The 24,158-nt window shown below is 43.1% G+C and overlaps 1 protein-coding gene across 2 annotated transcripts in view; it reads left to right on the top strand.

Annotated features, from left to right (window-relative positions):
• Positions 1 to 8,080: 8,080 nt before the first annotated feature.
• Positions 8,081 to 24,158, top strand: part of LOC146195829 (uncharacterized) — a 30,237-nt gene continuing 14,159 nt past the window's right edge. Inside the window, exons 1-5 of one of the 2 annotated variants that reach the window (XR_014705601.1) lie at positions 8,113 to 8,171; positions 17,912 to 17,941; positions 19,732 to 19,746; positions 21,039 to 21,068; positions 22,205 to 22,245. Coding sequence is in view for 1 of the 2 variants with exons in the window: in XM_084596285.1 (XP_084452411.1) it covers positions 8,111 to 8,171; positions 17,912 to 17,941; positions 19,732 to 19,746; positions 21,039 to 21,068 (136 nt within the window). In the remaining variant the exon portion in view is untranslated. Of the gene's footprint in view, positions 8,172 to 17,911; positions 17,942 to 19,731; positions 19,747 to 21,038; positions 21,069 to 22,204; positions 22,246 to 24,158 lie in introns of both variants that reach the window. The other variant, XM_084596285.1, reaches the window with a different exon arrangement.

The raw sequence follows: 24,158 nt of genomic DNA, 5'->3' as shown, positions 1-24,158 counted from the left end.
TTTTCACAAACGTGGACTATAACGTTTGTCAAGATATCCATGTCATGTTTACGGGCTTGATTTTATGAGTGAAGAAGGAGAGGATGAAGGTAGAAGACAACAGTTTGCTACCATGATGATTCTCGGATGAAGCCTGACCTATTACGCTTTCGGGCCACAGTTTGCTCAGACCCACTGGCCGACGACCAGACATGCCCCACGTGGCATGGGCGGGGGGATGTACACATATGTAGTGTCTTCTAGGGGTCGTTGAGGTGTTCTGATCAAAGTGTGAGCAGTTGGGCATTTAGTCAGTCGGACCTCGCATTCTCCTGTAGTCTTGTGAGTAGCGTCTAGGGTTGATGGGATCATTCCATCTCTCCTTTGTCATGTCTTGTGGTCGGGGTGGAGGACCTGGCGGATGAACGGCAAGTTCGCATCCAGTCCGGCAGGCTGGGAAACAGCCAGGCGAAGCGCTCCATGCAACCGCCTGCAGAAGGCACAAGCAGACACAGCGCTAATGCTCCGGGCCAGGATGACGAGTGATAATGACTTACCCAGCACTTCCAGCAAAATATTACGAGACGCAAAACGGATCAACACAATGAACAGAAAAATAGAGAGATGACGTCTGATGACTGCGAGATGTTTTATTGAATCCCAGCGTACCCAGCGCGAGCGCTTCTGCGCCACTGCTCCCTTCTTCCTCGTCCGTAACAATATATTGAGCCTTAAAATGAAAATTTATATTCGGTAACCTTTATATTTATTTTCTGATATCTATTGTAATATATGTTATTAATAATGTCGATGTCCATAGAGAAATATTGGAATTGTACCGCTTATGTTTTTAATACGTTTTGCAATTTGCGTTGCCAAGCAAAACTTGGATTGCAGTCGATATATCTAGTACAGAGCAGCTATATTTGGCAGTTAAAATCAGTGGCTTTGACAAAAAGTAATGCCGCTAGGTATGCATTATAGCAAGTGTACAACCGTATCAAATTGCAATTCCTTTAAACATGGTAGCCTTCGATGGTACTGAGAGGATTTATAATTTTTTTAGGCAATGATGATTTTGTGACTGTGGTAAAAAAAAAGAACAGCGAGGACTAAGCTTATCTGTTTCATTCCGTATTATTACTTCCAGTTTAACTTTGTTGCGTATTGTTTTCTGTGCAATTCCTCTAAACGTCTCAGCTCAACGTCGAAGCAGAGTAGTAATATTTAGTAGATATAGCATCCGCTTACTAAAACTATTTCCGTTCACAAAGGGAATGTCTTTAAAGCTCACTCTCTGTGCATAATTGCGTATATTTTAGTTCTTTCCATCCGCTTTCAAATACATATAATAATGAAAAAGAACTCGGCTATGTGCAAACCAATTATATATACCTTCAGTTTGTAATGTATGCACTGGGCAAGCTTGTAACAATGCTTCTCTGGAAAATTGAGAAGGTCCTTGACACAATTAAACTGCAATCTGCAATAGGAAGGATATTTATTTTCCCAATTGAGACAGCCACACGATCATTGTACAATGCCACGGCAGGACAAATATTTTCATATAAGAACGATATCTCTTCTCGGGGCGCTAAAGTTTACCTTAATATTTGAGAGATATTAGATAGGCTTAATAACGTGCATGTTTCCGTAGCATGGAGAATGCAGTAATCCTCTTTCCAATTCCGATGCATTCAATTATTTCCCACTAGAGCAATGCCATTCGAAAATAGTGCACTGCAGGCAGATTTGACCTCTAAGCGTATCAGACTTTATATCTCAATCGTTTTTCATTATCTTCTACATGCACACACTGTTACTTACCCTTTTCTACTCTGTCGCAAAAACGCTTTTCGCGCCACTGCAGATTCTGGTTGGGTTATTATGGGAGAACTCAATCGCGGTGCCTCTCGCTGGTAATTCAAACTCACCTCAGTATAGCTAAGAATGACGTAGGCCGATTTAAACCATAATCTGCATCCCATCCTAATCTCTAACAGTGAAGGCGATGGTAACCTCCAAATTTTACCGTACCCATCATTGAATTCGGCTTAGCACCGCCGATTTTGGCTCCCAACATTTCTCTTTGGACGACTTATGCCAAACTCGATGTCTACCCAGATGTAACGACGGCTGCTCGACGGTGACCCTCAATTTTGGCTCATCCGCCCACAATAATAATGCCGAATTTCACCAATACTAACGTCCAGTCAGAATCGACAGTGTCCGACAATACACTGACCTCCGCGTTTGATTGAGGCCATTTTTAATCTTTGGACTTGCGCCACCTCTGTAAACGGGGTGACCAAGTAAGAGCAAAGTTTACGCGCCACATATACATTAGGGATCCCCACATGATGCCGACCACCAGACATTATCGCGGTTATTACCGAAATTTGGTCCAAAGATAAGGCATAGTTTAGCACTGTAATTTCATTAACGTGCATAGTTTTTCTAACTTTAGTACCCTGCGTTTGAGAATATTCGCGCTGGAAAATACACATCTTAAATACTGGCTTTAATCAATGGCAGCAGTTAAGATGGCATCGTCAAAACAGTCAATTAAATTATGTAGCTGTTCCAGAAATGCCGATAAATCTTGTATAATACGTGAAAAGACGAATAGATGCTTCTTGAAGCCATGCATCAGTTTTGCGCTTTTGGCCTCTGAATAAGTGGTCATGTACTGGAGGAATATTTTCATGCATTTAACACTAATATTTGATCTCTTTCGCACTTTTACAGCTCTTGCACGCCCAACTTTTTCAACCACAGCTCTTTCACTCCTGCGTTATCTCAATATGTATTTCTACATCCCTGGACAGCTGCCTTTTTGTTTTGCTAATGTATGCGTTTCGAGTACAATAGATAGGATATAAGTTCAGTGCAGAACATTTGGGTGTTTAAGGCGAAAGCAATGCGTGACGTATCAGTTGACATTTCACAGCAAGTTTTGTTTAATGAATTCGAGGCATGCCTCAACCCTCAAGGTATCTGTTACTAAATGCACAGACGCACACTGGAATGAAGGCACCGTCTTTGGATCCGACGTCAGAGACATTCGGTTTTATATTTTGAGTGCCTTGTATATCAAGTCAAGCAAAAAACTTAACAGATGAAAGCCCTGAATGTTTGGTGGATTTATAAGTGTGACGACAGCTATCAAATGGATGCTCAGAATCATATTTCAATTCACATTTCTGAATATAAATATTCACACAACTACACGTATATTGATACTACCGGAAATTTATTTTTTTTTTCTTGATGATCGCTGCCAATATGTTTGTATAAAATCCAGCGAGCTGTAACTTGTGGAAGTTAAAACACACGTACATCTGAGAGCACACAGAATTTGAGAGCGAAGACGATGCAGTCATGAATAGTCTACGTTTTTCTGTCTGCGTTCGTAGCAGCAGTAGCAATACTGTGTGGGTTTGGGTATCATTCTATAATACAATGTTTTTTTTTCAAATTTGATTGTGTGGCTTAGTACACAGTATTGAAGCAATTGACCCTCTTTACAATATGGCCATATACAGACAGCCCATTTCGTAGCAGAGGGAATAAAGAAAACCCGTAATATTCTATTGTTTCTACATATTAGGAGAGCAATAGACAAGATCCCACTTTTTTAGTCGTAACAAAATCGGGCGGTGGCTTCAGAAAATAGCAGAAAGGAATGACGGACCCTTTCTACAATTTATGCATTGTCTAAATCGTTTCGAGCAGAGGGCCAAAGTTTTTGATTCTTATAATTTATTACATTAGAATGATGACTATACAGAATCTACTTAGTCTTTAATTTCGAGGACCCAGGCTCAAATGGCAGCATGATACTGTAAATCTCTCGATTGGTTGGGAAAATCACAATGGCAGAACAATTGTATTGCAGGGGTGCGTTGTAATTTAGTTATTTCGTGTTACAATCGATAATTCTATACTGTACATGACGAAATCAAAAATATTAGAAAAACGTTGAGTCTTTCAATATTTTGAGCTTATCACAGTTGTCTACTCTGCGCTTATTACGACGGCGTTATTGTGACGGGGAGTGCCTCTATGATGTGCGATCAGCAGGGGCGCCTAACTGTAAGTTCGAAGAGAAAGGATTAAAAACAAGGCATCTTTAAACAAAAGCAGTTCTTATATCATTGGAAGAAAGCTTCGTTGGAAGTCCTCTTAAATTCCAATGCGTATTGTTATCTTTATATATATTTTTCAAAGACTTTGCTTATGGATGTCTGAGGAAGTGTCGTCTGCGTAGGAAGATTTGGTGCGTGCCTGGCCACCATATACTACCAATTACCTATGAAGACTTCTAGTAGTTTAACCACAGAGTAGATTCAGATTTGCAAAAAAGACGATGTAGTCATTCATTAACTAAATGATATTATTACGGAGCAACAACCCAATTACCGCACAGCAGAGAACAGTCAGATGACATTCGATAAACGTCGAGCTAATTTATTGAATCGCAGCAAGCTTAGGCGGGCGCTCCGGCACCCCTGCTCGCTTCTTCCTCGTCCGAAACATTTGGCGTGGGCACCCAGCGATTTTCACAAATCGTGGACGAGAACGTTTGTCAAGATATCCATGTCATGTTGACGGGCTTGTCTTTATGAGCTAAGAAGGAGAGGATGAAGGAAGCAGACAACAGTTTGCTACCATGATGATTCTCGGATGAAGCTTGACCCAATACGCTTTTGGGCCACAGTTTGCCAGACCCACTGGCCGACCACTAGGCACGTCCCACATGGCATGGGCGGGGGATGTACACATATCTAATGTCCTCTTGGGGGCGTTGACGTCTTCTGATCAAAGCGTGAGCAGATGGGCATTTGGTCAGTCGGACCTCGCATTGTCCTGTAGTCTTGTGAGTGGCGTCTAGGCTTGATGGGATCATTCGGTCTCTCCTTTGTCTTCTCTTGTGGTCGGGCCGAAGGACTTGGCGGATGAACGACAAGTTCGCATGCCAGGCGATGCGCTCCATGCAACCCTCTGCAGAAGGCACAAGCAGACACCGCGCTAACGCTCCGGGCCAGGATGACGATTGATGATGACTTACCCAGCACTTCCAGAAAAATATGACGAGACGCAAAACGGATCAACACAATGAACAGATTATAGAGAGATGACGTCTGACGACTGCGAGATGTTTTATTGAATCCCAGCGTGCCCAGCGCGAGCGCTTCTGCGCCACTGCTCAATTCTTTCTCATCCGCAACAATATACTGAGCCTTAAAATGAATATTTCAATTCTGTAACCTTAATATTTATTTTCTGCTATTTATTGTAATATATATTATCAATAATGTCGATGTCCATAGAGAAATATTAGAATTGTACCGTTTATGTTTTTAATAAGTTTTGCAATTTGCTTTGAAAAGCAAAACTTGGATTGCAGTCGATAGATCTAGTACAGCTCAGCTATATTTGGTACTTAAAATTAGTGGCTTTGGCAAAAATTAATGCCGCTAGGTATGCATTATAGCAAGTGTACGACCGCATCATATTGCTATTCCTTTATACATGGTAGCCTTCGATGGTACTAAGAGGATTTATCATTTTGTAGGCCATAATGATTTTGCGACTTCGGTAAAAAACAGCGAGGGCTAAGGTTATCTGCTTCATTCCCTATTATTACTTCTAGTTTGACTTCGTTCCGTATTGTGTTCTGTGCAATCCCTCTAAACGTCTCAGCTCAACATCGAAGCAGAGTAGTAATATTTAGTAGATATAGCATCCGCTTACTAACACTATTTCCGTTCACAAAGGGAATGTCTTTAAAGCTCGCTCTCTGTGCATAATTGCGTATATTTTATTTCTTTCCCTCCGCTTTCAAATACATATATTAATGGAAAAGAAGTCGGCTATTTGCAAACCAATTATATATACCTTCAGTTTGTAAAGTATGCAATGGGCAAGCTTGTAACAATGCTTCTTTGGAAAATTGAGAAGGTTCTTGACACAATTAAACTGCAGTCTGCAATTGGAAGGATATTTATTCTTCCAATTGAGACAGCCACACGATCCTTGTACAAGGCCACGGCAGGACAAATATTTTCATATGAGAACGATATCTCTTCTCGGGGCGTAAAAATTTACCTTAATATTTGAGAGATATTAGATAGGCTTATTAACGTGGATGTTTCCGTAGCATGGAGCATGCAGTAATCCTCTTTCTTATTCCGATGCATTCAATTATTTCCCACTAGGGCAATGCCATTCCAAAATAGTGCACTGCAGGCAGATTTGATCTCTAAGCGTATCAGGCTTTATATCGAATCGTTGTTAATTATCTTCTTCATGCACACACTGTTACTTACCCTTTTCTACACTGTCGTACAAACACTTGTCGCGCCACTGCAGAGACTGGTTGGGTTATTATGGGAGGACTCAATCGCGGTGCATCTCGCTGGTAATTCAAACTCACCTCAGTATAGCTAAGAATGACGTAGGCCGATTTAAACCATAATCTGCATCCCATCCTAATCTCTAACAGTGAAGGCAGCGGTAACCTCTAAATTTGCCCGTAACCATCATTGAATTCGGCTTAGCACCGCCGATTTTGGCTCCCTACATTTCTCTTTGGCCGACTTGAGCCAAAATCGGTGTCTACCCAGATGAAACGACAGCGGCTCGAGGGTGACCCTTTTGGCTCACCCGCCTACTATAATAATGCCAAATTTCGCTAACACTAACGTCCACTCATAATGTGACCGCGTCCAACATTACACTGACCTCCGCGTTTGATTGAGGCCATTTCTAAACTTTGGTTGGTTGGTTTCTGGGGTTTAACGTCCCAAAGCAACTCAGGCTATGAGAGACGCCGTAGTGGAGGACCCCGGTAATTTCGACCACCTGGGGTTCTTTAACGTGCACTGACGTCGCACAGCGCACGGGCGCCTTGCCTTTCGACTCCATCGAAAAGCTGCCGCCGAGGCCGGGATTCGATCCCGCGACTTTGGGAACAGTAGTCGAGCGCCGTAACCACTGCGCCACCCCGGCGGGGTATTTCTAAACTTTGGACTTGCACCACCTCTGAAAACGGGGTGACCAACTCACAGCAAAGTTTACGCTCGACACATACTTCAGTGCTCCCCAAATGATGCCGACCACGAGACTTTATCGTAGTTATTACCGAACTTTGACCAAAGCTAAGGCATAGTTTAGCAAAGTAATTTGATTAACGTGCATAGTTTTTATAACTTTTGTACCCTGACTTTTCAGGATATTCCGCGCTGGAAATACACATCTTAAATACTGGCTTTAATCAATGGTAGCAGTTAAGATGGCATCGTCAAAAGAGTCAGTTAAATTATGTAGCTGTTCCTGAAATGCAGATAAATCTTGTATAATATGTGAAAAGACGAATAGATGCTTCCTGAAGCCATTCATCAGTTTTGCACTTCAGGCCTCTGAATAAGTGGTCATTTACTGGAGAAATATTTTCATGCTTTTAACACTATTATTTGATCGCTTTTGCGCTTTTACAACCAAATGATGACAAATGACAACTATTGCACGCCAAACGTTTTCAGCCATTGATCTTTCACTCCTGTATTACCTCAATACGTATTTCTACATCCCTGGATATTCACCTTTTTGATTTCCTGATGTATGCGTTTCGAGTACTATAGATAGGGTATAAATTAAATGCCGAATATTTTCGCTGTTTTTGGCGAAAACTATGCATGACGTATCAGTTGACATTTCACAGTACGTTTTATTTAATGACGTTGAGGCATGCCTGAACCTTCATGGTAGTCGTTTTATAAATACATAGACGCACACTGGAATGAAGGCAGCGCCTTTGGAGCCGACGTCAAAGACATTCGGTTTTATATTTTGATTGCCCTGCATACCAAGTCAAGTAAATTAACTTAACAGGTGAAAGCCGTGAACCTTTGGTGGATTTAGAAGTGTGACGAAAGCTATCAAATAGATGGTCAGAATCACATTTCAGTTCACATTTCTGAATATAAATATGCAAACAACTGCAAGAGTATTTGCACTACTGGAACTTTATTTTTTTCCTTGATGGTCGCTGCCAATATTTTTGTATAAACTCCAGCGAGCTCTAAAACACACATCTGAGAGCACACAGAATTTGAGAGCGAAGGGGATGCAGTCATCAATAGTATACGTTTTTCTGTCTGCGTTCGTAGCAGCAGTAGCAACACTGGGTGAGTTCGGGTATCATTCTGTAATACATTTTTTTTTTCAAATTTGATCGTGTGGTTCAGTGTACAGAATTGAAGTAATTAACCCGCTTTACAGTATGGTCACATTCGGACAGCCGATTTCGTAGCAGAGGGAAATAAAGAAAACGCGAAATATTCCATTGTTTCCACATATTAGGAGAATAATAGATAAGATCCCACTTTTTTAGTCGTAACAAAATCGTGCTGTGGCTTCAGAAGATAGCAGAAAGGAACAATGGAGCCTTTCTACAATTTCTGCATTGTCTAAATCGTCTCGAACAGAGGGCCAGAGTTTTTGTTCCTCATAACTTATTACATAAGACTGGTGACTATAAAGAATATACTTTGTCTTTAATTTCCAGCACCCAGGCTGAAATGGTAGAATGATACGGTAAACCTCAAGATTGCTTGGTAAAATCATAATGGCAAAACGAATGTATTGCAGGGGCGCATTGTACTTTAGTTATTTCGTTGTACAACCAGTAATTCTATAGTGTAAATGACGAAATCAAAGATATTATAAAAACGATGAGTCTTTCAATATTTTGAGCTTAACCCAGTTCTCTACACTACGCTTAGTAAGACGGCGTTATTGTGATGGGGAAGTGCCTACATGATATGTGGTTAGCAGGGGAGTCTAATTTGGAGAATATAAGTTTGAAGAAAAAGGAATAAAAACAAGGCATCTTAAAACAAAAGCAGTTGTTACATCTTTAGAAAAAAGGTTTGTTGGAAGTCCTCTGATATTCCAATGCGTATTGTTTTCTTTATATTGCCACCTGACGGTTCGAGGTAGCGCTTGAACGACGAAGTTGGAGACTCTCGCGCGCTTCGGCTAGCTAGGACTGTGAACTCTTGAGCTTGTGTCTTCGTGTTACCGTTTCCCGGGAACCTCTGTATTGACTGTGTGTATCTGCCCCTGTTGCCGATACCCATAAATCCCTGTCTTCGTGACAGTTTTGGTGGAGGTGCTGGGTAATTGTCCTCTCAATGTCTCACACTCCTCCGCGAACCAACGACACCGAGCTTTTGCCTGTGGACACGCCAGTTCATCGCGTCAGCCGGAGGAACCTGGGACTTCCTCCCGAACACGGGCCCTTGGAGTCCACTTCAACAACGAACCTCCGGCCAGCCACGCAAAGCACTACGTCGGTCATGCAAGGTACTCCTGTTTACCTTCAAAACCCCCGGATGCCGAAATCGTTCCATGGCACTGCGCATGAAGACGTTGAGGATTGGCTAACTCAGTTCGAACGAGTCGCATCCTTTAATCAGTGGGACGACAACTTAAAGCTACGGAATGCCATTTTCTGCCTGGAAGACCATGCCTTGACATGGTATGAGAACCGAGAAGGCACAATAACATCATGGCCTCAGTTCCGCCGTCTTATTGTAGAGGCGTATGTCAGCCTGGATAGGCGCGAACGAGCAGAACGTGCTCTACAATCTCGGAAACAGATGCCAAACGAGTCTGTCATGATGTATGTTGAGGACATGACGAAACTATTTCGACGTGCGGATCCCAACATGTCTGAAGAGAGAAAGCTGCGCCACCTGATGCATGGGGTTAAAGAACAGCTTTTTGCTGGTCTTGTACGTAGCCCACCAACTACAGTTACCTCATTTTTAACAGAGGCTGTCACCATGGAAAAGATCCTACACCAGCGCCGCTCGGTGGTCTACGACAGCCCAATCCTCGCTACGACTGCTGCCGAGCCTATTACAGCTGCTGTAAGCAATACTGAACACCTCCGCCATCTTATTCGTGCAATTGTACGCGAGGAACTGCAGAAGGTTTGTGGCACGTTCCAACCCAGGGGTGATTCTCTCGCACATATGATCCGCGAAGAGATTCAGCAAGTCACGCAGCCATCTCTGCATGTTGCTGAAGCTCAAAGTACCCCTGTGCCTGATTATTCTCGTCCGACTTACGCTGACATTCTCCGACGCCCAGTTCCCGTCCAAGCTCCGTTGTCTACGTTACCACCAACCCAGTGCATGCCCGTCCAGCAGCCAATGCAATACATTCCTGTACAGCAGCCAACGCGGTACGTGCGGCCACCGCGGTCAAACATTCAACGAACGGACGTCTGGCGGGCCCCTCGGAGCCGCCGCCTTTGCTACCACTGTGGGGAACCTGGTCACATTTTCCGGTGGTGCCCTTATCGGGAACTCGGACCGGAAGGTTTTTACACTAACGCACCTAGACGCACGTTCGGACAACTACCTCGTGACATTGGAGACAACCTCACACAAGAGAGCCTCCGGATGGCGCGCCGACAATCCAGGTCTCCATCCCCACGTCGGCAAACCCCTTCAGCAACTGGTGACTTCCCGCGAGCACCGCCTGGTCGCTCGTTAAGCCCCCACCGGGAAAACTGAGTAGAGCGACCTCAGGGGGCGGGGCCGCTAAATGTCAGCACAAAGAAGTCCCCCCAATGAGAACAGCTATGGATTTTGGAGCAGAAACGACAGCGTTTGGTTCACGAGACCGGCTATCGCTGGACATCCCTGTGTGCATCGATGGTCATAATGTCAGCGCTTTAGTGGATACCGGAGCAGACTTTTCGATTTTGAGTGGGAAACTGGCAGCGAGCCTTAGGAAGGTTATGACACCATGGTGTAGCACGCAAATATGCACGGCTGGGGGGCATGTAATTACTCCTATTGGACAGTGCACGGCTAGAATCCAGATTCGTACGTCAACGTTTGTTGTCAGCTGCGTCGTTCTCCGGGAATGTTCTCGTGATTTGATTCTCGGTGTGGATTTCCTGCGGGAATATGGCGCCATCATCGATCTCCGACAGCGAATGGTCTCGTTCTCAACGGAGAAAGCGGCTGCCAGCCCCACCGATGGCCAACGTACGTGCGCCCTTCGGGTTTCAGCCGAGTGTGTTTCAGTGCCTCCCCGCTCCAGCGTGTTTGTGAGTGTTGTGTGCGACGGGCTTCGTGACGGGCCGATAATAGCTGAAGGCAACCGTTCGCTTTTATTTTCTCATGGCATCTGCCCAGCTCGAAGCTTAATTATTCTCAGCAATGGTCACTCTGAGCTTCTCGTCACGAACTTCACGAATGAACCTCGCCACCTCTATCGCTCTACTGCCATCGCTTTCGGCGAACTGTTAAAGGAAGTTTCTGAATGTTTTGCATCTGACATTATTGATACTACCAGTGTTCTAGACAACATCGATGTTAGCAGTGACCTTTCTTTCTGTCAACAACGCGCCCTACGTGCCTTACTGCTGGAGTACGCCCCGTGCTTTGCCTCATCATCGAAAGTCCGGCAAACTTCTAACACCAAGCATCGCATCTTAACGTCTGACGATGCCCGACCTATTCGACAGCAGCCGTACCGTATTTCGGCCAAAGAACATGAGGCTATTCGGATACAAGTCCAGGAAATGCTTAATGATGATGTTATTCAGCCGTCTAAAAGTCCGTGGTCGTCGCCAGTCGTGTTGGTTAAGAAAAAGGATGGCACGCTGCGCTTTTGCGTTGATTACAGGAAACTGAATGACATCACAAAAAAAGATATATATCCGTTGCCCCGTATCGACGATTCACTCGATCGACTTCGCAATGCCAAGTTCTTTTCCTCCATTGATTTAAAAAGTGGTTATTGGCAGATAGAAGTGGATGAGCGCGATCGGGAAAAGACTGCCTTTGTGACACCCGATGGCTTATATGAATTTAAAGTATTGCCTTTCGGTCTGTGTTCAGCGCCAGCGACGTTCCAGAGAATGATGGACACCGTACTTGCTGGTCTTAAATGGCAAACCTGTTTGGTTTATTTGGACGACGTCATCGTGTTTTCAGAAACGTTTGACCAACATCTTCAGCGGCTGCGAACGGTATTGGACGCTCTTCGCTCGGCCGATTTGACACTCAAACCGGAAAAATGTCACTTTGGATATCAGCAGCTAAAATTTCTCGGTCATGTGGTTAGCGCTGACGGTGTCCGGCCTGATCCTGATAAAACAGCCGCTGTAGCCAATTTTCCCATCCCTACCACGAAGAAAGCAGTCCGACGTTTCTTGGGCCTGTGCGCGTACTATCGCCGTTTCATTGCCGATTTTGCCAAGATTGCAGAACCTTTGACGCGCCTGACACGTGATGACGTCCCGTATGTCTGGTCTTCCGAGCAGCAGGAGGCATTCACCGAGCTGCGCCAACGGCTGCACAACCCTCCCGTTCTTGCACACTTCGATGAGGGCGCTGCGACCGAAATTCACACCGACGCCAGCAATGTCGGTCTGGGTGCTGTTCTGATCCAGCTCCAGCAAGGCGAGGAAAAAGTGATCGCTTATGCCAGCCGCACCCTTTCTCGGGCAGAATCAAACTATTCAACTTCTGAAAAGGAGTGTCTCGCCGTCGTTTGGGCCACAATGAAATTCCGACCTTACCTCTACGGCCGTAAATTTAAAGTTGTGACGGACCATCATGCTTTGTGTTGGCTAGCTAGTCTTCGAGATCCATCGGGACGTCTTGCACGGTGGAGCCTTCGTATGCAGGAGTTTGATTATTCTATCGTTTATAAATCCGGACGTAAACACGAAGATGCTGACACACTGTCTCGATCACCCGTGGAGTTGGCCCATGACAGTACGGATGAAGACGCCCATTTTCTTGGCATTATCAGTTCCTCTGATTTAAAGGCCAGGCAACGGGCTGATCCAGACCTCAAAACTGTGATCGATCATCTGGAGGGTTTCGATTCTACAGTATCTCGACTGTTTTCTAAGAACTTGTCATCCTTCTGTACGCGCGACGGAATCCTCTACAAGAAAAGCGCCGGCAACAGTGACCGAGCCTATCTTCTAGTCATCCCTGCAGATCTCCGCGATGAAATCCTTCATGCTTGCCATGATGAACCCACCGCTGGACACTTGGGCTTTGCACGCACTCTTACCAGAGTGCGCCAGGCCTACTACTGGCCCAAACTTGCCGCCAGCGTTCATCGATACGTTAGAGGTTGCCGCGAGTGCCAGCGACGCAAGACACCGCCATTGAAGCCAGCGGGTTTCCTGCAGCCTATTCCCCCACCGCTAGTACCATTCGACCAAATTGGTATGGACTTTCTTGGCCCTTTTCCTCTATCGTCAGCTGGCAATAAGTGGATTATCGTGGCTACAGATTATCTGACACGTTACGCGGAAACTATGGCGGTGCCACGTGCAACATCCTCCGAAGTGGCACAATTTTTCATGACGCAGATTGTCCTTCGCCATGGCGCCCCTTCATACGTCATCACTGATCGTGGCAAGGCATTTACAGCGCGTCTTCTTGAAGAAGTTTTCCAACTAAGCCAGACACATCACCGAAAGACTACTGCTTACCATCCCCAGTGTAATGGCCTTACTGAGCGACTAAACAAAACAATAGCGGACATGCTCGCCATGTATGTCGATGTCCGGCATAAAACATGGGACGAGATATTGCCTTATGTCACATTTGCATATAACACGGCCGTCCAAGAAACAACTCGATTCACTCCGTTTCGCCTAGTATACGGACGCGATGTACAGACAATGCTCGACGCTATGCTTCCATGTGCGGCTGACGACCAGCTGCTTACCGCTGACGCAGAAGAATTCACCAACTACGCTGAGGAAGCTCGTCAACTCGCCCGTAATCACATTAAAAAACAGCAAGCAACAGATGCACGCCGATATAACGACCGCGATCGCTATGTCGTGTTCCAGCCTGGTGACAAAGTCTGGGTGTGGACACCTGTCCGGCGCCCAGGCCTGTCAGAAAAACTTCTCAATCGTTACTTCGGACCCTACAGAGTGTTGCGTCGCCTCTCAGAAGTTACGTACGAGGTTATTCCAGACGGAACTGTACCGAGTTCTAGTCGTCCGTGCTCGTCTGACCTGGTGCATGTGCTTCGCATGAAGCCGTATTTTACCCGCTGAAAGCCGTATTTGCCATCCGGATCAGTTTTTGTTTCTGCGAGCTTGTGTTTTTTTTTTTTCGAGGGGGGAATAATGCCACCTGACGGTTCGAGGTAGCGCTTGAACGACGAAGAAGTTGGAGACTCTCGCGCGCTTCGGCTAGCTAGGACTGTGAACTCTTGAGCTTGTGTCTTCGTGTTACCGTTTCCCGGGAACCTCTGTATTGACTGTGTGTATCTGCCCCTGTTGCCGATACCCATAAACCCCTGTCTTCGTGACAATATATATTTTTACAAAGACTTTGTTTATGGGATGTCTGAGGAAGTGTCTTCTGCGTAGGAAGATTTGGCGTGCGCCTGGCCACCATATACTAGCAATTGCCTATAAAAACTTCTAGTAGTTTAACCGCAGAGCAGATTCAATTTTCAAAAAACACGTTGTAGTCATTCATTGACTAAATGATATTATTCCGGAGCAACAAGTCAATTGACATACAGCAGAGAACAGTCAGATGACGTCCGATAAACGTTGAGCTAATTTAGTTAATCCCAACGGGCTTAGGCGGGTGCTCCGGCGCCCCTGCCCTCTTCTTCCTCGTCCTTAACATTTGTCGTGGGCATCCAGCGAAATTCACAAATTGTGGACGAGAACGTTTGTCGAAGATAACCAGGTCATGTTGACGGGCTTGACTTGATGAGTGGAGAAGAAGAGGATGAAGGAAGATGACAACAGTTTGCTACCATGATGATTTTCGGATGAAGCCTGACTCATTACGCTTTTGGGCCACAGTTTGCCCAAACCCACTGGCCGGCGACAAGGCGTGCCCCACATGGCATGGGCGGGGGGATGCACACATATGTAGTGTCGTCTTGGGGTCGATGACGTCTTCTGATCAAAGTGTGAGCAGTTGGGCAGTTAGTCAGTCGGACCTCGCATTGGCCTGTAGTCTTGTGAGTGGCGTCTAGAGTTGATGGGATCATTCGGTCTCTCCTTCGTCTTCTCTTGTGGTCGGGGCGAATGACTTGGCGGATGAACGACAAGTTCGCATCGAGTTCGGCAGGCTGGGGTACATCCACGCGATGCGCTCCATGCAACCCTCTGCAGAAGGCACAAGCAGACACACCACTAATGCTCCGGGCCAGGATGACGAGTGATGTTCACTCATCCAGCACTTGCAGCAAAATATTACCAGACACAAAACGGATCAACACAATTAAGTAAGAATAGAGAGATGACGTCTGATGACTGTGAGATGTTTTATTGAATCCCAGCGTGCCTAGCGCGAGCGCTTCTGCGCCACTGCTCCCTTCTTTCTCGTCCGCAACAATATATTGAGCCTTAAAATGAAAATTCCAATTAGGTAACCTTTATATTTATTTTCTGCTCTTTATTGTAATATATGGCATCAATAATGTTGATGTCCATACAGAAATATTAGAATTGTACCGCGTATGATTTTAATAAGTTTTGTAATTTGCGTTGCCAAGCAATACTTGGATTGCAGTCGATAGATCTAGTACAGCTCAGCTATATTTGGTAGTTAAATTTACTGGCTTTCACAAAATGTAATGCCGCTAGGTATGCATTATACCAAGTGTACAAGCGCGCATCAAATTGCAATTCCTTTTTACATGGTAGCCTTCGATGGTACTAAGAGGTTTTGTAATTTTTTTTAGGCCATGATGATTTTGTGACTGCGGTAAAATTAAAGAACAGCGAGGGCTAAGCTTATCTGTTTCATCCCGTATTAGTATTTCTAGTTTGACTTCGTTCCGTATTGTTTTCTGTGCAATCCCTTTAAACGTCTCAGCTCAAAGTCGAAGGAGAGTAGTGATATTTAGTAGATATAGCATCCGCTTACTAACACTATTTCCGTTCACAAGCGGAATGTCTTTAAATCTCACTGTCTGTGCATAATTTCGTATATTTTATTTCTTTCCCTCCGCTTTCAAATACATATTTTAATGGAAACGAAGTCGGCTATGTGCAAACCAATTATATATACCTTCCGCTCATAATGTATGCAATCGGAAAGCTCGTAACAGTGCTTCTGTAGAAAATTGAGAATGCCCTTGACCCAATTAAACTGCAGTCTGCACTTCGAAAGATATTTATTCTTTCAACTGAGACAGCCACACGATCATTGTATAAGGCCACGGCAGGGCAAATATTTTCATATAAGAACGATATCTCTTCTCGGGGCGTCGAAGTTTAACCTAATTTTTCAAAGAAATTTAATAGGGTTATTAATGTGCATGTTACCGTAGCATGGAGCATGTAGTAATCCTCTTTCGTATTCTGATGCATTCAATTATTTCCCACTAGAGCATCGCTATTCCAAAATAGTGCACTGCAGGCAGGTTTGATCTCTAAGCGCATCACACTTTATATCGAATTGTTGTTCATTATCTTCTACATACACACACTGTTACTTACCCTTTTCTACACTGTCGCACAAAAATGGCTTAATCTCGCTCCATTAGGACCGTCCTAATGCCGACAGAAAGCAGTTTCGTTTAGGTTTTCCTGTATTTCTCCAACTGACAAGTATTACCTGTGATAAAGCCGACATCAGATGTGCACAATTCCTGTGCAACAATAAAGTGGGCTAACGTGAACTCGCCAGAATAAATAGTATTCCTAGTGGCTTTTTAGTTGACTTCAGTATAGGTGTTGTGCTTGGGCGGTTGTCGGAAGCCATTACAGGCAACACGCGCCGAAGGCATAATGGCATCGGCTGACATTTAAACTGCGGCACAGTTATTGATCCATGACCGTTTGCTGGTTCGCTATGGTCATATTTCTACACAAGCCAGTACTTATAGGAATTTTCTCTCCCAGAAAATAGCATATTTTGCCTAATAAATCATTACTACTTTCTACGCGAATAGTTCATTCATGCGCCAAAAACCTTAGTGTTGTATTTTCCAGCATACGCAAACTGAAACATAGCGCATTTGCACTGTGAAGCCTTTTTATACTTTTATTGAAAATAAATCTTTGCAACGTTTTGAATATTCATACGGGTATGTAAAGACCTGTATGCCGCTTGTGTATTGATAAAAATGGGGATATTGAACTCCCATTGGTAATCTAGGAAGCACTAGAATATTCATAGGACACTTTTATATTCGAAGATGCACATAACCCTTCGAATTACAACCAAACAATATTGACGTGTTTTCTGCGTCCGAACTTTGCCTGCACAAAGAAAGCTGAGGCGTGCTGACGCGCCAAACTTTTCCAAAATATGGCATTTAGGGTTTGGCACACAGGACTAATAACTCTTTTAATATTGATGCTAAGAGGTAAACTTAGTGGAAAAAATATATCTGGGAAATATGTGCTTCACCTGCAGGAGAAGTGATTCCGATCTCTACACAGCTGAACACAATTCTCCAGGTGGATTTTATTACAACCAAGTACTTCACGTGTATGAGCACAACCAATCACTGACAAATGAAATTATGTGCTGAATATAAAAAAATGTCCATAATAAATATGCAATTCTTGCTCGTTGTTGACAACTATAAACGGCACTACATTTTTCGAATAAGGGTTCTGATTATTTGAATTTTTCGAAGATTCAAGCATTATATTAAAACCCATTTTCTACCTATTTCCATTTACGATGCCAGAAAGGGTCACCTTAGTTGAATGGGGATCTCTTCATGTAGTTTTAATTTCATAACCAGCATACAGGCGGCATTTAGCACCTGGCTTTGCGATAGTGGAAATGCTTTCTATGAACTGTTTTTCTCTACAGTGGTCAGTGATGAACTACCCTTACATATATTTTCAATACATTTTGCGAACATTTTTCTGCAGTTTCATCAAGAACGGTGTCTACTACAACTGGTGAGTACATAGAGCAAGTGTTGTCTATTTGCGCAATGGTAAAGAAAACATAACCTGCTCGGCGTATTGCCGCTAAATAGCAGCAAAGCAACAGTTATTTAATTATTTTCAACATTCTAAAATCGCTGCTTCTCTCTTTCTACTATGCTGCACCAACATTTCTATATTTCACTTCATTTAGACCGTTGTCGCGATAAAAGAAAGCTGCTTCATCGTATGTTGTCCAACTCTAACTCTAATTTACATGTTTTACTGTCGAGCAGTAGTTATCAGCTCCTCAGAATAGCTGTACGTAACATAGCGCGCGATCCTGAACTCTTCGGACAAGAATTTCAAGTACCTGTTCAGGTGAGGTCATGTGTAGAACTCTGTGCTACGATGGTCGCCAAATTCATCACCACCGACATCTTTACAAAAGCAGCGCACCCAACCAACTTACGTCACTGCTACTCATGGGCGTAATGTGCAAACAGATAAAGCTGAGAGCCAAGACCTGAGTCAAGTCCCTCCTACACTTACCACCTTTACATATGCCCCCCTCTTCACTTTACTCAAGCCCATGCACGCAGATTCGTTTGACGAACCTATTACCGCCCGTCCATAGTCGTTACGTATGTTCTGGGAAAGAAATTTATCCAGCCGCCTCGCTATCAAGATTCTCTATAGCGGCAGCGGAGTGTGTATGTGGCTAAGCTCATCGACGGCAATGTGGCATATCGCTTGATATTTAAACTGCGGCACAGTACATCAGCCGAGATAGTTCGCTGGATAGCTATGGCGGATATTTAGTCAAGCTTATACGTCTAGGTATTTGTATCTCTTGCCACCTAAATAACTAATTTCTGCCAGAAAAGTTATTTCGGTATAAAAAAAAGCTTAATATTTAGTTTTCAATCTCAAAGCAACGAAAACACACCATATTTCCTGTCTGAAGAATGTATATCCCGTTAAAGAAAAGATATCTGAGCAACGAATAGTGGTTTATTGTGATGTTGAAACGCCTGTGCGCTCATGGTCAATGATGATAAACCTGCATCCAAATTTCATGAATTATTCAAGCAGGCACGCGAAACAGTTCTGGAATCAACTCTTTATTCGAGGTTTCAGATTGCTTTTAAGATTTAAAAAAAAAAAACATTGATGTCTTGATTTTGGGTGGCGAACTCTGTACAAAACGTGGCGTGGATATATAGGCACGCCTGTATTTTCCGAAGTGTACTAAGGGTTCCCCGCACATTATTAAAAAACGCCTTAATGATGTGAAAACGATTTAAGAAATATGAAGCAGCGAAATATCCGAAATATGCAGTGCTGCCGCAGTGCTGCCACAGAAGCTGAGATTTCACCCTATCTCCCACTGTATTGAAATCCTCCGCTTGAAAAAAATTCGAAGGCAGTGCCACAAGTAAAAGCAACAACATAATCATTTCCAAAGGATATAAATTTTGATTATTAATATGTGCATGTTACAAATGTAATGTGCGTAATAGCTAATAATTATTAGATAAAAATGTCCTAATAAGGTTATGTTTGTCTTGCTGTTTTCGAAGACTCCAGGCATAATGTTAAAAGTATTTTTCCCAAACTTCCGTCTACTGTCATAATGGCAACCTCAGACTAAGACCATCCTCTCTGCCCGGATTTAAAGATCGTGATAAGCATAAAGGGGGCATTTGCCAAAGTTTATTGTTAGAGTGGAAAGCCTTTCTCAACAGGATGCTTCTGCTAAAGTGACCATGCTTATAATACCTTAACGCTTTCTTTACAATTGCTTTCACTTTCAACAACAGAGTGGACAACAACTGGTGAGTACTGACAGCACACGCACTGTTATGTGTATGGTCATACTTAAGAAAACGGAACTGATCGGAATATTTTAGCGCAACATATCACATTTAAGACCCCTAATACGTCAAACTTCACCATAGTGTAGAAGCAAGGGGACAAAGCTCGAATGTACAACTTTACTTGAAAAATTAACAAAAGTATAATGGAAACAGAACGGGTGCAGTCGTAGCCCACTTCAGTATCTTTGATTTGAAAATAAAGTAATGCACAACTATAACACTCCTGTCAAGCGCGGTCGAGCAAGTATTTGAGCCCTCACCACCGGCTCAGTACAAATAATCGCGCTTAGGACAAAGCCTTTTTCCGCACCCATTTTTATTTACTGATCAATTAGGTCTTAGATTCGTCCAGCCTGAGGTGGTGTGTTCAGAAAAATGTGTAATAGAATATGAAAGAATAAGACAGAAGATCAAAAATGCATATTGGTTGTAGGCCAGTTGCCTGGACATCGTAACTAACAAAACCACAGAAACCACAGGAAAGTGGCAAGGAGAAAGCAAAGAGAGTTACTGGCCGCTAGTAGTTATTGAAAACACACGTGGCATTAAGGGATAGCTAGAAATGGGAATTAGTGATTGAACCGCTCCCACTTCAATTCATTGATCAATTTACTCTTACACTAACATCTGGTCTGTTGCAGTGCTCACTAGTTCAATTGGTAAAGCGGCTGCTCAGAAAGGAAGTGGTCCTGGGTTTGATCCTAGGAACAAGACAATTTTTTTCTATAGGTGCGATGTTTCTGTGGAATACGTATAGTTTTCTTCTGTAGCCATATGCCTACGTCTTTTGTGAATGCTAATAAATAATTACTGCGTATTGCAAATACCTTTCAACTTGAGAGACTCTCCGAAATACCTGACAAAACCTCTGTTCTGTTTTATTAGCTACGAGCCGTGAGTGAATAATTATCATTGAAGTTAGCATATTGTCGACAGGTTTGTGACACCCCTCTAGTATAGGCTACAGTACCGCTTCTAACAACAATGCCCCATGAGATAGGTATGATCAACTTAACTATTTGAAGTAATAATTACTATACAGAAACATTAACAGGTGTTACCTCTAAACTTACAAATTTGGAACATTCGGCATTACATCCTCGGTGTAGAGTTTGAGTTTCGATTTTTTCGGCACTTTTTTTGATTAGTGATTGAAATATTCCAATTTCTGAGTGAAATCATTCGCTGTACCAAATCTTGCGCACATACCTGGTCTTGAAGACAACACTGCTTTTGTATCTTATTTTCAGAGGGAAACACGACTGAATATTACGATTACAGTAAGTGCGCAGTTCATTTTAGATAACCTGGATATTTTTAAACTGCCCTATTGCAACGTACCTAGAAAACATAGATGATGTTTGAATAACTATGTCTACTGTGGTTGTACTTTTACCGCCTTTTGGAAGCGTTTTAATTAGTGTGCTTACTGGCGATACTCTGAAATATTACGGATGAAAAGATCTTTATCAATTGAATCACTTTTAGAAGTTTACATTAGGAGACTGGGTTTACATTAGGAGACACTTTAGCTCGAAGCATTCAGTGGGCTACAGCTATATTCAGTAGTTGACTATAAAAAAATTTATGTACATGATCAAAAATTATAAAACGTCTACATGCTTATTTTTTATATTACCGATTCCCATTTCAGAAGGAAAATACATAACTTATTCAAAGTCCAACATTTATGAGCCGTATGCTTACGTGGCTCTAGTCATGAACCATAGACTTCTCGTCGAAAAGAGACCCGTGTAAATATGGCTGCAACACAATGAATATGTAAAGTCCAGATATATCATTCATGTGAGACATTCTATTGCTGCAATGATAACTTAGGCGAGTTTATTGGAAGGTGAGGTATAAAGGCTTCTACCAATTAGCTCAATGCGACTAAATCAGCAACTGCTTTGATAACAGACCATGAAGGGTACAAATCTCGGAGGAGTGTGGAGTCTTTAAAAACCGCGTGCATTTGGCATTTATTAGGGCGAAGGGTCTTAAGTAAACACTTATTTCTTGTTCTATTTGTCGGCAACTCAAAGCAATGAAGTGTTTCTTATCGAAATCGCTTAAACAGTTGTTTTTATTTATGCCAATAATACAGAACTTCAATGAAATGAGGGCAGTGCTAACTGAAAGTGCATAGGAGGAAAATTACCATGGCTGACATTATGAGGTATAAGGAGGAATCGCAAGTTAGAAAATATTATTTTTAGACAAATTTTTTATATTCAGTCTAAGCTTCGGAACTAAGACTTCCTATGCCTTGGACAGGTGGCATTATGCCTGAGCTAAAAACACGATACACGGCAAACACTTAAAAACCCCTGTCGTATCAGCCTCGTTATTTTATTTAAAATGCAATAAAGTGCTCATGTGTTTCCAAGACCTTAACGATAATACGGTTGTGTAGGTCCGTGACATTACCCCGTCGTATTTTTGGAGGCTTTTCAAGTGAGTACCATAGTTTTGAATCTCTGTAGGGAGAAGAGTTGGAAAAATAGACATCATATTTGATCATAGCTAAATTTACTTGTTTAACTTTCTTAACATGCCAGCTCTCCTATGAAGGCTGTGCACTGTGTCATGCATTTTATGGTGTATTGCAATCAGAGTGTTCTGGAACAGTTGGAAAAGATTAGTATTTCCTTCAGAATTACATGAAATATGAAGCAACAAGTGCACCAAGTTAAACTTGTTGCACATTATAACGATCTATGGATAAACTAGGGTAAATGGTTTTCCTGTGACAATTATGGGGCAAATAAAACAGCACACGTGTTCTTTATTCGAAACAGTAATTACCTACAGGATAACAATTCTTTGCGTTTGGGGCGCGGCAGACGCATTTTGTACGCGTCATAAACATCATATAAGAAACTCAAAACTTTGTGAGACGTAGACCTGATTTGTTTCATTGCAATTAGTAAGAGGGTATCTGTAGTCCACACCCAACAGGAAAGAACACAATCGTCGCACATTACCTGTACTCACCTGTGGGGATGAAACGTGGAGGCTTACCAAAATGGTTCTAGTTAACCTGAGGACAACGCAGATGGCTTGGGAACGCAAAATGGTAGGTGTAACGTTCAGGTATAGGAAGCGTGCAGAGTTGGTCATAGAAATAATTCCAGTTATTGACATTCTAACATAAATCACGAAAAAACGGGCATGTGCAGGGCATGCATTGTAAAGAGAGGATACTTGATGATCGCTTAGGGTACCATTTTGTAATCGATGTGGAACAAAACAACAAGTCCAGGCAGAAAGTCAGGTAGATTGATGACGATAAGAAGTTTTTAGGGGTCAAGTTAGTGCAGCCAGCACAGTGCCGAGTTGACTAGAGGAATATGGGAGAGGCCTTAGCCCTGCACTTCATAGAGCTATGCTTCTGACAATGAGGAGTAGTCGACGCCCTTGGAATGGTTGCGGCTGAGAATGCAGCATTGATATGCCATTTGATAATGATGAGCAGGCAAAGATCTTGGAATGTTTGCAGCTAAGAACGCAACATTCCTATGTCATTACCGAGACTCTTCCTATTTGAGCTGATCGACGAATACAAGAGATAGTTTAATGAGGACATTTCATGTACAGCTATCCCAGGAGGGAGAAAAACAACGATATGCTTTGTTCCGTGGAACGGGTGGTATACAATACCAGATGAACATGCTTTCGTTAGTATCAGTGTAAATGTTCAGCATATATCCTTACTGAGGACATCATCGCCTGCATTTTGCATGTAAAGACAGTAATCCACCACCCATCATGTGTAAGCGCGTTTCTATTCAGCCTGCAAGGCATTCTTGATGCTTACAAGGCACTCTGACGCAATTACGGCCGGCACCTACACGCAAGCATTGCCGATATGACTTTTATCTGTTCTAGCGCAATATACAATTTGCCTGAACACTGGTGAGATGATGGATTGGCTTTTAGACGCGAGCGATTTGCATGAGGGTGAGAAGAAGGGGGGCGGAGGGAGAAATTACTACTGGGATCAAACCTCTAAAATGAGGTCTAGCACTTACAAGCGTTTTAGTGGGCTTATCTGAGATTTATTTCACTGCTACGTTACAAAAACAATTGCTGCGATGTGTTATCAATGGCTTAATGCCATCACAGGGGGCAGCATTTGTGGTAACCACTACCGCTGTTAGTGAAGATTCTAAAGTGGTTAGAAGGCAGGATGGTCACTAACAGAGCCATTGGAATCACGTATCAGCGCATCCACGCCCTTGTTTTAACACAGGTAAATGTGAAACATTACCCACCAGGACAACATGAAAAAGAAATCTATCAATGAGAACAGTAATGAGTTACCTTTATGAACAACGTTGTCAGCTAGGAAGGTCATGGCAAAAACT

The sequence above is a fragment of the Amblyomma maculatum genome, chromosome 3 (genome assembly GCF_055883805.1).
Source record: "Amblyomma maculatum isolate TAMU_Amacu chromosome 3, ASM5588380v1, whole genome shotgun sequence".
NCBI lineage: Eukaryota > Metazoa > Arthropoda > Arachnida > Ixodida > Ixodidae > Amblyomma > Amblyomma maculatum.
This window is presented reverse-complemented; position numbering and strand designations above follow the sequence as displayed.